The 16,489-nt window shown below is 46.6% G+C and overlaps 1 protein-coding gene across 1 annotated transcript; it reads right to left on the bottom strand.

The window, feature by feature from the left end:
* Positions 1 to 2,634: 2,634 nt before the first annotated feature.
* Positions 2,635 to 12,831, bottom strand: RASD2 (RASD family member 2). The gene is made up of 3 exons (XM_074949893.1): positions 12,018 to 12,831; positions 6,760 to 7,039; positions 2,635 to 5,060 (listed from the first exon to the last, which is right to left on the bottom strand). The coding sequence occupies exons 2-3, from the start codon at positions 7,028 to 7,030 to the stop codon at positions 4,531 to 4,533; spliced, it is 801 nt and encodes a 266-aa protein (XP_074805994.1). The 5' UTR covers positions 7,031 to 7,039; positions 12,018 to 12,831; the 3' UTR covers positions 2,635 to 4,530.
* Between the last annotated feature and the right edge of the window lie 3,658 nt (positions 12,832 to 16,489).

Below are 16,489 nucleotides of genomic sequence, written 5' to 3'. Positions count from 1 at the left end.
TCATCTAGTCTGACCTCCTGCACAACGCAGGCCAGAGAATCTCACCCACCCACTCCTGCGAAAAACCTCACCTATGTCTGACTGCTGTCACCTTACCCTCCTCCCATGCCCCTTCCTATCTGGACATCTTTCCCTACATTATATCTCCTTATCTAAGGCTGTAAGCGCCCCCAGGACAGCCCCCTCCCCTTTTACTAGTCTGTAAAGTGCCTTGCACACTATGGGCACTGGACAAATATGAAATCATAATAGCTGTGATCGGACTCACTGTTTATCAGCATCCAATGACTCCTGCCTTCCAGGTGTGATTCAGACCAATGGAGAGCAATTCCACACACACATCAGCAACATTCCTTGGAACGCCAAGGCAACAGCACAGACTCAACCACCCCGAAAGCTGCCAAGAGGCCCAGCGTGGGCAGCTGGCCCCAACCTAAATAAGCTGTAGATCGTGCATTTGAAATTATTGAAACAAACCATTTTGATTTGTCAGGCTAGATTCACAAGGCGATTTCGGCACTAGTCACAAAATTGAGGAGGAGCAGGTGGTAGTGACTGTGGTGCATGCCTTCCTTTTAGCCAATAGCCTGATGGTTAGGAAACTCACCTAGAAGGGGGGAAAACCTGTTTCAAATCCCTGCTCTGGATTTCAAGTGTTCCCAATCCCAGGTGAGTGCCCTAATGACTGTGCTACTTGTTAAAAGGGGGACACCGCCTCCTCCATGAATCTAGCCCTTCATGCCTTTTGCTTCTGTTAAAACTGTAACCCTTCTGCCAGATGGAGCCATCAGCAACCGGGGCCAGGTTCGCTATTTAGGGGTTCCTTTTCAACAATACAACACAGAACTGGCTCGAGCCCCGACCCAGTAACCTGGGAAAATTACACACACACCCTGGGCGCCTCTGAGAGGCGATACCTCACCTCTCGCAAGCACAGAGCCTGAGTGTAGAAAAGAAACATTTAATGAAAGGAGAGAAGTCACCCGACATTAATTAGGGAAAATGCTGCAAGCAGGATTCATAAACATAAAACTGTGAGCAGGATGCCCACCCCAGAGTGCGTGGGGCAGTGCCTTCCACCTCATGTTCTTGAGTTCGACACCCAAAAGGTCCTTTACTGTGCCCCTCTCTGTTCCCTCACCATACCCCACTCACTGTGGTTGTCCTTGATCAGCGAGGACCCTGGGTTCAGAGGCACATCTGTGTGAGTTCACCTCCCACCTGGGGAAGAAGGCACCTGGCTTGCTTCACCATCTGAGCACTTGCTGTGGCTGGCTGCTTCGCCAGCCGCGGTTCCTCACCGTCTGGCTGCTTCGCCAGCCACTTGTTGCCTCACCAGCCACTCATTCTGCTCACTGCCTCACCAGCCGCTCATTCGCTGGCTGTCAGTCACCTTCTGCTACCACCTGCCTCTCTGTTGTGACCTCTACACATCAGTCTCTGAGTGATTGCAGGCTGGACAGAAACACTGCGCCCCCCCAAGTGATTTCAGCTCTCATTTGAGCACTTTAACATAACAAAAGGCTCCTAATGAAGTCTATTTAGCTCTACCTTTGAACAGTGGGAAGGATCAGGTTAAACCAGATTAGGGACCGTTAGGGAGAGTCCACACCTCCTGCTGGGAACACCTGTCCCCACCCCTCTGACTTTCACAGAGGTCTGGCATTTGAGCCCCTGGCTTAGCAAGTTCCTTTCAGCTGAGGATGGCCGCTCAATTGGACAAGCTCAGCACAGTTCTGCTCCCCTTTAGTCATACAATGAAGATAACATTGATAACATTTCTCTACCCCTGCATTCAATACTAAAGTAATTTGAAACCCAGCACTAGACAAAGCTGATTACTTGGAGCTACACAACTCCTGTCTGCTAGATACCTACGCAGAGTAGGTGTGTTCATGTAAATACAGTTTGCTCCTGAAGTCTCTCCCCCTCCCGAGCTAGCTGTCAGGGGAGAGTACATTCAGACCCTGCTTACAAAACAAAAGGCTAAAAATACGTGCCTCCTTCCACCCCCGCGCATAAATAAATAAATAAATAAATAAAATTAACCTGACATTTTGTTTCAGGTTGTGAAACGTTTCATTTGACCAGAAATGAAATTTCCAATTTTTTTTCAATACGCTGTAAATTCTGATTACCTTTTTCTTTGATTTTTCAGAACTGCCAGAGAACCAAACCAAACCAAACAAAAAATCAGTTATTTTCACAGTTCTAATGGTGGGTCAGAGGACAATTTTCCTTCAGAGCTCGCATCTAATCCAAGAAGGGGTGGACAGTGTTTTCAGTCCATGAGAGGAGGGAGAGAGCGGCTGGCTCCCTGCACCGTGAGCAACGTGGGGAGCATAGCTAGCTGCCTGTGCTCTGGAGGAGATACGGGCCCCCTTTCATTTGTGCTTGTAGCATAGCACCACGGCCTGTGACCCAAACAACCCAACCCCTTCTCAGGAGCTGCCAAAAATTATGGCATCCTCAGAGCTCTGTCAGGGATGGATGTATGTAGCGGGAGCCTTCTGGAGAAAATAAAATGTTCTGTTCCAAGCAGGTCAATGAAGTCTGAACGGGCTATGAAAATCCCTTTAAATGTATGCTCCCGTCAGGAAAACAGAATCCTTTTCTAAGACTTCAGCTGAAGCCCCCTGTTCAAAAATCACCTGACACCTTACATAAAAACCCTACTGCCTTCCTAATTACTCCTGCTAAAAGCAAAATCAGGCAGGACACTGCTAATAAATCAATCAGGTTTAATCATAAACAGTATACATATTTATAAAGAGTGAGAGAGACTTGATAATATAGGGTGTTGCCATGGCACCAGGAATCAAACACTTGTGCGTTTTACCTGTGAATACAAGGAGAGGATGGAATGACGGACAAGTGGAGACAGGATTGGGTCTCTCAGAGGCTATTTCTAGCAAATATCTGTCATTTTTTGTCACCTGTCAAGTTACAGAATGAACTAGCATTCAGCCCACAGCTCCAGCCAGGACACAGCGAGATGAATACATACAGGGGCAGTATGTGAGGGATGGGGCAGGGTGGAATATGCCAGGGCTGGTATGAGGTGTATATATAAAAACCACACACTCATGGGAAGAATATATGCACTGTTGTTACTTACAGTTTTAGAACTAGATTCTACCCACAGCTATGTATGCGTTTCTCCCATTTAAGTCAATGGGAGTGGCATGCTCATATCAAAGGGAATACATCTGGCTTTCTGAGTGCACACAGGGCCCCAGCACACCAAGCAAGAGATGCTGAAATAGAAAAGACAGGGAGAGAGCAGCCAGGGACCAGGGCAAGGGAGGAATGGGAAAGAGTGACTCAACTCCAAATTAATCACAGTGGCAAAATTCACACTGTGCAGAGAGCTAGCACAAGGACTGTGCTGTCAGGGACTTTAGTGGTGCTACCTATGCCCATCCTCTGTTCAGGGGCAAACCCCACCAGTAATAAGGAGAACTCTGGAATGAAGGGATGGTTCCAAGCAGAGTTGGTTCCAAATCAACTCCCCATGTCCTGTCACCCTTGAATTTCAGAGGAAGGTCCAAACCTCTTTCTATAATGGTTCAAGCCAAAATTCAAATCACGTCCAGCTCTTGTCAAAGACAGGAGGAAGGAACCATTGCTCTGATAGAGAGGTGGGGCAGAGTGAGTGAGTACCTGTAACAGATTTGTGTTTGTTTTGAGAAGCAATCACACATGAGGAGAGCTAGCAGTCAGATGTGTCGGCTTTATAGTACAATTTCACTTTCAATTACTGTACATATTATGTAACCTTAAAACTGAAAATACTTGGCAAGTCTAGAACACAGATACGGTTTTCATTTCAAATACACAATTGCCACCTGGTTTCACTTGAAAAAACAAAACAAAAACAAGATTAAAGCTATAATACAAAAGTGACATTTACGTCAATGGCTGTTAGAAATTGCCACCTGTACAGCAAAATTTCATCGCTCCCGGACTTTCTAAGATACAGCAAACCAGAGCTCATCTACCTGGCCAGTCAGAATTGCATTCCCATGTATCGAGTCCACCCTCAGTCCGGGGAGCCTGGGTTAATACCATTATCCGTTGGATGAAGATGGGGAAACTGGAGCATTTTTAAAGTGTGCTTGAAAAAAGACACACATTTGTTTTTCTCAGCAGAGGCTGAATGATGGGTTACTCGTTATTTACATAAACCCAATGCCTTCTCTGTGTTGCTGACCTGTTCCCTGGGTAGGCATGAAGCAAATCCTTCTTTACAAGTCCAAGTTCTTCAGACAGGAGAAGAACGAAAAGGAACTTAATTAAGAAATGAAGAAGTTAGTCACCTTTCAGGCCTCGGATTTCCTCAACTGTTTATAAGGTGGCTTAGAAGTTTACTATTTACATTAGCGATGCTGTGGAGGTCTGAGGAAGAGCCAAGCTTACGGCCATGGTGGGCATCCTCCATCAGGTGGGTGCTATGAACCTGTTCTCAAACCGTTTACTTTAAGGCACTGCACCAACACAATGATTTCACTCAGAATGGTGGATACCCCTTCACTGGATAGTGCATTTCTCCCTCTCCCTTGCCTGGCCTTCCCTGAGAACTTTGGATTTGATGTATTTCAGGTCACTGTTGACGCTGGGTCGGCGAGCGAAGGGGGAGACCATGCCATAGGCATCCATCTCCTTGACCCGGCGCATCCTGAAGGATTTTTGGTGGAAGGCGTCACCATACTGGACAGAGATTTTCCTGTGAAGGGCAGGGCTCATCTCGTGAGGTAGCTTGGCCATGCTGAAGAGGACATAGAACATCTCATCCACATTCGTGTTCTTCTTGGCTGAGATTTCGAAGTAAGCACAGTTCTCATCGCTGGAGACAAGCTTCTCTGCTTCCTCCGAGCGCACCTTGCGGTAGATTTCACTATGATCATTTTTGTTGCCACAAATCACCATGGGGAGGTCAGCTGTCTCCTTGGTCTTGTTCTTCAGGCAGGATTTGACTTCAAGGATCTGCTTTTGGATCCTCTTGACCTCATCAAAGGAGTCTCTGTTATCCAAACTGAACACCAGGATGAAAACATCCCCTGTAATTACAAAGAAAGCCAGAGGATTTGTTTATTAGAATCCATCTCAGAGCAGTCTACTTCCCTTCCACCAAAAAGTTGGTCCAATAAAAGATATTACCTCACTTATCTTCACTCTCTCTATTTAAAACAATAGATTTCATTCCCCCTACACACCCATCATTCTTCCTCTTTGCTTGTTTCTCCTTCGATCCTATACACTCTCTAAGGAGTGTTCCTGGTCACCTTCTGATTCACCTTCCCCCTTGTTCCCACAGCTGTAGAAACATCTTATGGTCAAACTATTTCCTCAGTCATATCCTGTTGTCTTATCCTAGACTGCATTTGACTTATTGATGTGGCCTATTTGCACCATGTGTTTTCAATAATCTTCTGACTTAATTCTTCTGGGTCACTCACTCTTCCCCCCTTTCCCCCCTCCCAGATCATTTCTCCTGAAAAAACACCACCTGTTTAGCAACTCCCAAGAGCAGAAAACAGTAGCTATGATACCTCGACCCTTTCAATATACAAGAACAGGAGCAGCACTTGACCACAAGACCCACAAGCCAGTCTGTTCAGAGCATCTGAGAAATGAGTTTGAGCTTCCAAGAATCCAGTGCTCTGCTACAATTTCACTGGCTCAAGAGAAACAGAGTACAAAAGGAAGTGCAAATGACATAGGTCCTCTGGTATTACTTACCATGCTGGGAGAATCTTTCTTGTACAAATATAAGATAAAGCAAACTAACAGCCTGTTAAGTGCAGTTTACATGGAACTGAGAAAGAGATCTTTCATGGACCCAAGCTTACCCCCACCCACATCCTGGAGTTTGGCATCTGCATCATGTAGGATGCAGATCCTGGTATCAAGCGCTACCTAATATAGACTTGGGGTGTCACTGGATAGTAGGGCAAGTAGGACTTAACCCAGGTGGGCTATGAACTTTGGCTGTATATTCAGCCATGTATACACCCACAGTCTAATTTTCAGAAGTGATGCACGCACAGCAGCACCCACTGAAAACAGGAACTCCTAGCTTATCAACACTTTCCATATGAGGCCACCATTCTTCTAATATGTGGTTTACTTCATTCTGGGTGACTACAGGAGAAGGCAGAAATAGTAAGAGTGGAGGGAGTGACTTTAGGGAGATGCATTCCACTGGAATTTTTAATTGTCCAAAAGCAGGGAACCAGTTTAAAAATTTTTTTAAAAACCTTGTCAAGTCATTTTTAAATCCCTCAGTGTATATTTTACATTTGTATTACATTGCTTGTGCATGGTGGTGACAAACTTCCTCTTTCTCCTGGCGTTCTTTATACCTGTGAGATTTTGATTTTACCATTCACTTGTCACCGCAGTTAAAAAACACAAGTCATATGTATTATACGCGGGGGGTGAGGGGAGGAGAATAAATTAGGCAAAGAAACTCAAATTTTTGAACATCTCCAAGTTGATTCCTGGGTGAGTGATGTACTCCCTGATGACATCTGGAGTGCTCCAGTCAGGGAATGTCACTGGGGAAAAGATGCATCTTTATAACAAGCTCCATCCCATTACCCATCATTCCCTCTATCTATCTCCCATAACTAGTGCTTTGTTAGGAAAGAATGGTGTCCTGGTTATTATTGTCAAGCAGAGATCCACAGTTGGGATCCTTGACCCACCATCCCTCAGTAGGACACCCTTTTCTGTCTCACACCCCACCCCTCTCACCTGTCAATATAGAAAGCCTCCTCATTGCGGGGAAAGGGTGATTCCCAGATGTGTCCAGGATGTCCAGCTGGTACATGTCTCCCCGGATGTTGTAGACCTTGCGATGAAAATCCTCAATGGTGGGAGTGTACTGGTCCTCAAAGCGGCCAGTGAGAAAGCGTGAGACGATGGCGCTCTTGCCCACCCTGGAGGCTCCCAGCACCACCATGCGGTAGGAGTTCTTGGCTGGCACGCTCAGGGTGCAATTCCCACTGGACACAGTCTTCATCATTGCTTGGTGCTGAAAGGGTCAAAATAAAAGCAGGCGGGGGTGGAGAGAAAGGAAAGAAGAGTGAGGCTGTAGTGGAGAGACCTCTGTGTTTTCTTACAGCTAACTCAAAGAGCACTGTGGATTGCTCCATGATGTAAGATACAGCGTTTGGTTCTGGTTAGCAGGTCTGCTTAGCAGATATAGGAAATCTTGATAAGGAAATTACATGAGGGAAACCGTCTCATTTTTTAGCCTGATTTAAGGAGAATTTTCTTTTCTAAGTCACATCAAAATGAAGAAATTTATATTTGAACATAAAGTTTTGAACTACAATTTGCCATTTTATTTAAACATTGAGGGCTAATTTATCAGCTTGGCTCTAGCCATGACTCCAGTTTCATACCCACAGTTTAAGCCACTTAGGTATTTGGGGCCTGATTTTCAAAAGAGCTCAGTTCTCGTTTAGACACCTAAATGAAGCAGCCAGGTTTCCAGAAGCACTGAGCAGCTCCCATTAAGATCTAGCCACTCCCTTTAGGTATTTAAATGGGAGCTGCTCACAGTACCTGCTTTCTAGGATCAATAAGATACTTAGAGTCCAAGTGACCTAAAGTGCTGGTACACATAATTGCAGGCACAGAATTGCATCATCAGACACTAGCTTCAAAGACTTGGGCCCCAAATGTTCTTTTTCAAATTCTGACACCAGATTTTTATCCAACAAATCTCTTAGGCCAGAGCTCCTTACCCCCAAACTGTTAGCATCTCAAATACTGCTGCTTTGCAGCAAGATGGCTGGTAGTGGATGGAGCTGCAGAAATGCTAGTTTTGTTTTTCATGGATGTGTCACTCTTTACATTCACATGTTAGTCCTCAGTTCTGGCAGTCCTTGGCTGTATTGAGAGAAATGAGGGACTGTGCGGGAAGAGGGCAGCTTTCTGATATAACCAAAGGGCAAGGTGAATACTAAAGTGAGTCTACAGACCCCGGAGATTACATTTTGACACAGCAGAAAGATACAGGAAATCTTGATAGAAAAACATGGATTTCACAGACATTTTTTATCTTTCAGATCAAATATGTTGTACACAGAAAAGAAAAATACAGGCACACTGTAGAAAACTAGCTGTCATAGCATAGCAGACACATTTGGACAGTTTATTTTGGTTACTAGGAGCGTATGAAAGAAATATCAAGTTCCCACTGTGCTGTTTATTAAATGTAGGTGTTGTTTACTGAATGATAGGTTTTGAGTATTTATATATACACTGAGAGATTATTTCTGGGTACAGATCTGGATTCCTATCCTTTCCCCATGTGAATTTCATCTCCCAAACCTTTATGTATCTGGTATTTATGCCAAGAAAATCACATAAAATGTTTTACATGTGTTAAGTACCAAGGAGAAATAACGAAATATTCTTTGTAAATAAAGAAGCCTGTAAGAAGTCCGAGCCAGTATCCCTACTGGCTTTGTGCTGTGGCTTAAGGCACTAGCAGAACATTACTACTCATTGTTATGGTTATTTACTGAGCATTGACAGCATTCTCAGCTCTGTAAGAAGCATAAAAGAAAATGCAGTGCTTGCCCCAAAGGCAAATTATAATCTAAATTACACTCAAAGGGGATTACAGCCTAAATTACAATCAGGCAGTAAAATCAGGACATAATATTGTGCACATGTAGCATGGGTCCAATTCTGTCGATGTGAGCGCTGTGCCAGGCTAGGCTGGCAAGATCCGGCCCTATGTTTGGACTGTGTCTAATTTGGAACAGGTTGCACCTTCTCAGTGCAAAGTCACCAATTTTCCTCAGAAACACTGACATCCAGTGGTGTTCACTGGCCCCTGTACTCTCCTTTGTACACGAGGATGTGCAGGTTCTAGGGTCTGTGCACCAAATGGATGAGGACTGATCTGTTTTGGGATTAGGCAAAAGTCCCATCCCCCCCCCCCCCCCGTGATCTCTGAGCTTTGTTTAGTAAGGTGGGGTATTTAAAAAGGAGAATCAGTTTTGCCAGACAATCCTTATAAAAAAGATTGACATTATCCTGCCATAATGGTCTGATGCTGTACATAGGGCCAAATCCTCAGCTGGTGTACACTGGTGTCATTGCACTGACTTCAGTGGAGTGATGCTGATTTATACCATCTGAGGATCTGGCCCAGTGTCTTGCAGCTGTGCTGCTACAGGGTGAATACTGTTAGAATACGGTAGCATTCTTCAAATACGGAACTCTATCGGTGTTATCTGATGTGTTTGGTACAGTGCCCAGAATGACAGGGCCCTGATCCTCACTGCAGCCTTGGGGTGCTACCGTAATATAAACTAATAAATAAATAAATACCGGCCGAAAGGCAACTGCGTGAACTAGCAGTAAATCACAGATATACAGTCCCATCAAGAAAGCAAGCAGGAGAGTGTCTCATTTCAATGGGTGGGAGGAGAATTCTGCATCTATCATACAGACATGCCAAGCTGCACGTGTGCATCATCTCTTCTATATTTGAGTGCGTGGAGGAAATACTCATTTGGGCTAACAGCTTTAAAGTGGTCAAAGTCGGGGACTATCCAAACCTAATGGATAATAATATAAAGCGGCTCTGAGAGTTGGCCCACCACAGGGGTTCTATGGGGTTGGGGATGAAACAGACGCTCCTCAGCTGAGCACTGGAGGAAGTGATAGAACATAGGGCCAGATTTTCAGCAAAGCTCTTTGTTGGGGTCTGAGCACTGGAATATCTGGCCCCAGTTGAGCATGATGTACAGCTGAAAAGCTGGCCCCAAGCTCATAATGACCCTATATAAACCCTATAAACCCTGAATCCTTCAGAACATGCTGAGAACAAGAAGCAAACAACTGAACTGGGGCAGAAGAGTATGATTTTAGTTTTGGGTCTGGTTGGGAGCATACACACGTTGTCAGTTTCGTTTTACACGTGCAGGCTTTTCACACTGCTCTGGATTTGTCACATCACTTTATTGATAACAAGCCACCTACAACTCTCTGTCCGTTCTCTTCCAAAAGGGGACAGCACACATTCCTCCACTGAAAATAAAAATAATCCACTTTCTGTCCATCCTGTCTAGCACAGGACTTTTAGGAATTTTTCTCTCATATTCATCCTAACAATCGGGGCAGAGAATCTGCAGAACAGTCTCTCTTGGGAACTGGTGGGAGCCTTATGGCTTGGGCCAATTAACAAGCTTGATGAAGCATGGGAGAGTGCACAGTTGGGAACAATCCTAAAACATATGGGCCTTCTCTAATTCCTATACACACAGTCTGGGGCAGCTCCAACTTTTCTCCTGCCTCTCAAAGACACACTGGCCATGAAAAATACAATAAATCAATACCCCCTTTGCATCTCCACAGCACCTTCAATCCAGAGATTTCAAAGCACTTTTTGTTAATTTTTCCTTCAGTGTACTCCTGAGAGAAAAGTACTATCATCCCCATTTTACCGAGAGGGAGAGAATGAGGCGCAGAGCGGCTCAGTGACTTGACCAAGGTCAGACAAGTCAGTAGCAAAGTGGGGAACAGAACCCAAGTCTCCTGGCTCTCAGAGTGCCCCAAATTCCAGTCACTAGGCTACACTGCCTGCCAACCTGAGCAGGGCAAACCCTTATTGTGCGTGCGCTCACACACACACCCATGTGGTCATTTTATGAGGTTTGACTGAGGGATGTTTGTGCACAGGAGAGGTTAGGGGAAGTGACAGCTGGAAACAGATCTCCCCCAGCACACCTAATATTCATTTAAAATGTCACCTTATGGTGCCCTTGAGAGGTTCTGTTGGTCAGATTATTCCTTTAAGGGAGCTCCCATGCTCTGCAGCCTGCCTTTGGTCTAGTGCACAGTAAATAGATCCTTTCAGCACTTCTAATTCCTGTAGCTGTTATTCATTTCACTGCCTCCCCTGTGCACCTGACTTGCAGGGTGCGGCATAACCTGGAACCTTCATTTGTCTTTCACGCTCTTCAAATCACCACAGCTTCTCTCTGACTCAAATCTTTCTCCTCTCTTACTCAGAGAAAGAAACCAAGTTCAAGCCCCTTGCGGGGTACAGGGAGCCACACATGGGAAAGATTAAAGGTAGTAAAGAGGAAACAGAAAGAGACCACATGGTTATTTACTAAATAAAGTAAAAATCAATCAGAAGAGGACAAACACACACCACCAGCTGGTTTGAATCTATGACTCTTCCTTCAAGTTTATTAAAGGTTTAAAAATAGATTTGTTCCCTGCTCTGTCTTTAACTTCGTGCACTGACTTGAGGGTAACAAAACACCTGATTTATACTATTTTGCAATTTTAGAGCACCTTCTGTCCAATGATTTTAAACTGTTTCACAAAAGGTAGGTAAATTTAAAACTATCCCTATCTCTGTGAAACCAGGGCACAGAGAGAGAAAGCGACTGGTCTAAGGTCACACCGTGAGCCAGTGACAAGGTAAGCATTAAAACCAAGAAGTCTCCTGACTCCAGCCCCTTGCTCTAATCATTAGACAATGCTGTTTTTGCAAATTTAAGACTACATTATAATGCATCTGCCTTTGCAAATCCACGCGTGCACTGAAGAGATCATGCCTAAATTCCAGTGAGGTGGTGAAAAGTCTGATCCTATGCACCAGTTACAGAAAAACATAATGAAGATAAAAAACCTGCTGCCTGGAGCTTTTACATGTTAGCTTTCAATACCCAAATGCTGAGAATTACTGCATGCAGTATGCTCCCTACCACTGACCATACATAAAAACATCCTGAGATGCCACTGTTTACAGTCACCAGTTACAGTATCTCTCTCTCTCTACTAGTCCTAAATGATTTATTGCATCTGGCTAAAAGAGACATAGGCAGAAGCAAACCGAACTGTGCATTACAGACCTGTCATTGATTAGAAAATCCTGGAGTACCTTTCATTTTCATGCACACTGATATTATTTCTGCAGGGTGTTTTTCTCCCTTTCCGTTGCTTTAATTTCAAGTTCAGTGCCTCTCCCTTACCTTTCTTTGTTTGGAGGAGAAGTCCTGAATCTTAGTGCTGTGGATGAAGCTGTCTTGATGGCTTTCAGAGGCTGCTGCTCCTGCTGCTCCTTTCTGGATCCCAAGTCACTGAGCTGGGCTCTTCTCCACCACTTTGGACCTTAGCTGGACTGGGAAAGACCAGAGCGCTCCAGGGGCTGGTTCCCCATGGGTGATCTTTATTGGGTCAGAAGATTGACATGATCCAAAGTAGGCTCTCTGTACCAGAAGTAGTTTTTGCCCTCTGAAGAGGTTTGCTCTTCTCCTGGTAGTCTCAGTTCACGAGGTCTCCCACACACTTTCTTGTCTTGCAACTTGTAATTCGTAGACTCATTTGCATGGAAGTGGCCTCTGGTGCGACACCTAGCTGTCAAGGCTAGTGTGTGCATTCAGCTGACCCATAGTGCTTTTATGTAGACCCTGTGAAATAAAGAGGGGGAAGCAAATTAGGGGTTAAGAGGGGGGCCTGGAAGTTTCTTATTATAGCAGGTTTGAAAGTACACCCTCACTCTTGCACTGCAAAAAATCCTGGCAGATAAAATAGATTTCCCCACCTCATCTGAGATTTGTTTTAAAATGCTTTGCTTTTTCTTTACATTTTAGAATTTGTCTATTGATTCTTCCTCCCTGCCTCTCTCACTGTCTCTCTCCCCCAGCAGCTAGTAAGTTGCTGGTTTTCCTTCTGCAGATAATTGGCTCACTCCTCCCTTTAAGTCAGAGACAGTGGAAGAAGAGTTGCCAAGGGGGTGGGATCTTATGTTTATTGAAGGGCTTTTTTTTTTTTTTTAAAACACAAAATTCTTTCACATTCCAGATTGCAAATTCTTTTTCTTTCCACAAGAGACCTGTGTGTATATCTGTGATCGTGTGTGAGAGAGACTTTTTACTCCTATTATATTTTATGCTCTGAAAACTCATGAACTTTTTAAAAGCACTATTTTCCCCTTCCAATGTTTCCTGCTAAACAGAGATGGACTGAGCGGTTAACCAAATAGGGATTTTCTGTTCCTAATTTCTATGATTCTTTTGAGATATAGCATCCCCTGCCCCAAGACACTTTGCAGTTGTTAGGAACGCTCGTTGGTTTTGATCTAGAACTACAAATCAGGCTACAAATGTTAAGTGGCTTGCAACTTCATTTTGATCTGGATCAACCCAAAGACAGTGCTGATTTCCCCTCTAAAAGCTGTGGTCCAGCCTGCTTTCTTATGTTTGGATTCCTGACCTCTTCTTGCTGCAACAAGACCACTTTCTCCATAGACTGCGTATTGGCACTACTTTGTAACCACCTCCCTCCTTAGCCTCACCCCTTAGCTCTATGAATGACTAATCACTTCCTAGGAAGAGGACTGCTGGTCATACCCACCCACCCACTGCTGAATGTGCCTGTGGTATTCCTGAGAGCATTCTGTGCCAAAAAATTTAAAAAATTGTGCCAAAAAAATTAAAATTCTGTGCACAATATTTTAAAATTCTGCAAATTTTATTTATCATATAAATGTGGAGGCTCCAGCATGGCATTGGGGAGCACAGGCCATTGGCTGCACAGAGGTGGGCCATCACTGTGCAGTTCCCCCCCAGGACACGGACTCAGCGGTGAGGCTGCACCCAACCCTGACACAGCACAAGGACGTGGCCTGCCCCAGAAACTCCCCAGGGCCCTGCCCCTCTGGGTGGGCAGGCAAACTCAGCAAGGGAGGATCCAAGTGTGCAGGGGCTTAATGTGGGGGGATCCAGGTGTGGGCTGAGAGGGTTCTGTGTGGGACAATCTGGGTGCAGGTGGTTCAGTGGTGGATCCTGGTGCGGGGGGGGGGGGAATCTGGATGCACAGGGGCTTATTGAGGGGTTCTGGGTGCAATGGTAATGGGACTCTGCAGGGGGGTCCAGGTGAAGGTGGTTGAGGCTCAGCAGTGGGAGGGAGTCTGAGGGTGGGCTCAGTGGGGGATCCAGATGGAGAAATGTGGGGGTGGGTCTGGCCTGGCCCCGGATGCTGTGCAGGGAAAGAGGAAATCCCATCCTCCCCAGCCCAGCCGGGACTAGCAGCTGAACCCAGTGCAGGGTAGGAGCCACTAGCCGGGTCTTCCCCAGTCCTCCCTCTTGCCCTCCCCGCTCTCTGCCGGCTGCCCTGGGTGCCTGAAACATACTGCTGGGGAGGGTCACATGACCTTTCTTGTGGCTTCCCTTTGCTTCCCATTTTTCTGCAGGGAAGCAAAGAATTCTGCAGGGAACATAAATGCTGTGTACGTGCAGTGGCGCAGAATTCCTCCAGGAGTAATGTAGCTGCACTGTGTCAGGTTTTCGGGCTCCAGCCCTGGGGCTTGGGTTCTCAGCCATCCCTCGTAACTCCTGTATGATAGAATCATAGACTCATAGGACTGGAAGGGACCTTGAGAGGTCATCAATCCAGGCCCCTGAACTCATGGCAGAACTACGTATTTTCTAGACCATTCCCAACAGGTGTTTGTCTAACCTGCTCTTAATCTCCAGTGATGGAGATTCCACAACCTCCCTAGGCAATGATAGTACCATACAATAATGGGGGATAAATCAGTGCATCAGGTTAGCTCCCTGCCTAACTCCTCGTCTGGGGTGAGAGTAGGGTTGCCAACTTTCTGATTGCGGAAAACTGAACACCCTTTCCCTGCCCCCTGCCCCGCCACTTCTCCGAGGCCCTGCCCCTGCTCACTCCATCCCCCGTCCCTCCTTCGCTTGCTCTCCCCCACCCTCATTCACTTTCACCAGGCGGGGGAGTGAGGGCTCCAGCTGGGAGTGGGGATGAGGGGTTTGGGGTGCAGGAGGGGGCTTAGGGCTGGAACAGGGAGGTTGGGTGCAAGGGCTATGGCTGGAGGTGTGGGCTCTGGGGTGGGGCCAGGGATGAGGAGTTTGGGGTGCAGGAGGGGGCTCCAGGCTGGGGCTGAGGGGTTCAGAGTGTGAGAAGGGGCTCAGGACTGGGGATTGGGGTGCTGGAGGGGGTGAAGGCTCTGGGAAGGAGTTTGGGTCCAGGAGGGGACTCAGGGCTGGGGCAGGCTGTGGGGGGAGGTGCAGGCTCTGGGTGGAACTTAACTCGGCACGTCCCTGCGGCTCCTAGGTGGAGTCATGGACAGGTGGCTCTGTGCTCTGCCCCCACCCGCAGGCACCACCCCTGCAGCTCCCATTGGCTGCGGTTCCTGCCCAATGGGATCTGTGGAGCCGGCACTTGGAGAAGGGGCAGCATGCGGAACCTCCTTGGCTGCACTGGTACCTAGAGGCCACAGAGGGACTTACCAACTGCTTCTGGGAGCCATGCGGAGCCAGGGCAGGCAGGGAGCCTGCCTTAGCCCCGCTGCACCACCGACCGGACTTTTAAACAGCCCAGTCAGCAATGTTGACCGGAGCTGCCAGGGTCCCTTTTCGACCAGGTGTTCCAGTCGAAAACCAGATGCCTGGCAACCCTAGCCTGCAGTTGGCTGGCTGTCTAATTAGTCCCAACCACTACACCTGGGAAAAAGATGGCAACTTAATTGGCTGAGCCTCATAAAAGGAGGAGTAGGAAATGGGAGAGTGGGCACCGATACTTGTCAGAGGTTAGGATGTGCAGCTCCAAGAAACAGAGGGGAGACTGGGGAAAATCATGTTAGCACAAAGGGCTCTGAGGTAAGACTCAGGAACTTTTGGTTGATGATATCATAGAGTGAGGGACAGACTTGGGGGTTGGGGAAGGGACTTAATCTATACAGGCTTTGTGGGGAAAGACTGTGAAACTTTGATCTTGTTTTCATTAAGAAGGCTTGAAATAAAACCCACCGCAATTAGTGGGAGTGGAAACTACTCTGTCTGGATTCTGTGAGAGGCCCCATGCAGGATTCCCCCAGGGCGGGAGCTAGCTCTGCAGGCACCAGCCTGGGTCCAGCTGGAAGAGGGTGCTACAAGGTAGGCCTAGTCCTTCTTATGTGGCTCCTGAACAGGGACCTTTCAATCTGAGCCCTTTCCATCAATGGAGTAGATACTCTGACTAATGGTGAATCAAAAGCATGTGGAGAATAAAAGGATCGGTCAGTTCCAGGAGGCTCTCCTCGGTTCCCAACAGCACCTGCAAGAAGGCCAACTGGCTGATCATGAGCAGAACAGACAGCTCTTAGGTAGAAATGGCCTCGCTTGCTCTCACGATGATTGGCGGGAGAAAGGAACAGCCACAGAGGGAAGCCAGCTCTAGAGTTTCACCCAGTTTTACTTTGACCAAAATGGGCAGCAGTGACAACCCTGAGGCCTACCTGACCACCTTTGAATGTGTTGCTACCACAGTGGGCTGGCAGAGGAGTTCCTGGGTGGCACATCTGGCCCCATACCTCATTGGAGAGGCCCAAGCAGCTTATCAGGCCCTGCGTGTGGATGAGGCACAATCCTATGCAATGCAAAGGGGAGTCATCCTGGACCTCCTCTGTCTCTCTATAGAAGCTTATTGAAAGAAATTTTGG

This window comes from Natator depressus, chromosome 1 (genome assembly GCF_965152275.1).
Source record: "Natator depressus isolate rNatDep1 chromosome 1, rNatDep2.hap1, whole genome shotgun sequence".
In the NCBI taxonomy this organism is placed as follows: domain Eukaryota; kingdom Metazoa; phylum Chordata; order Testudines; family Cheloniidae; genus Natator; species Natator depressus.
Note: the sequence above shows the minus strand (reverse complement) of the source record. Positions and strands in the feature narration are given on the sequence as shown.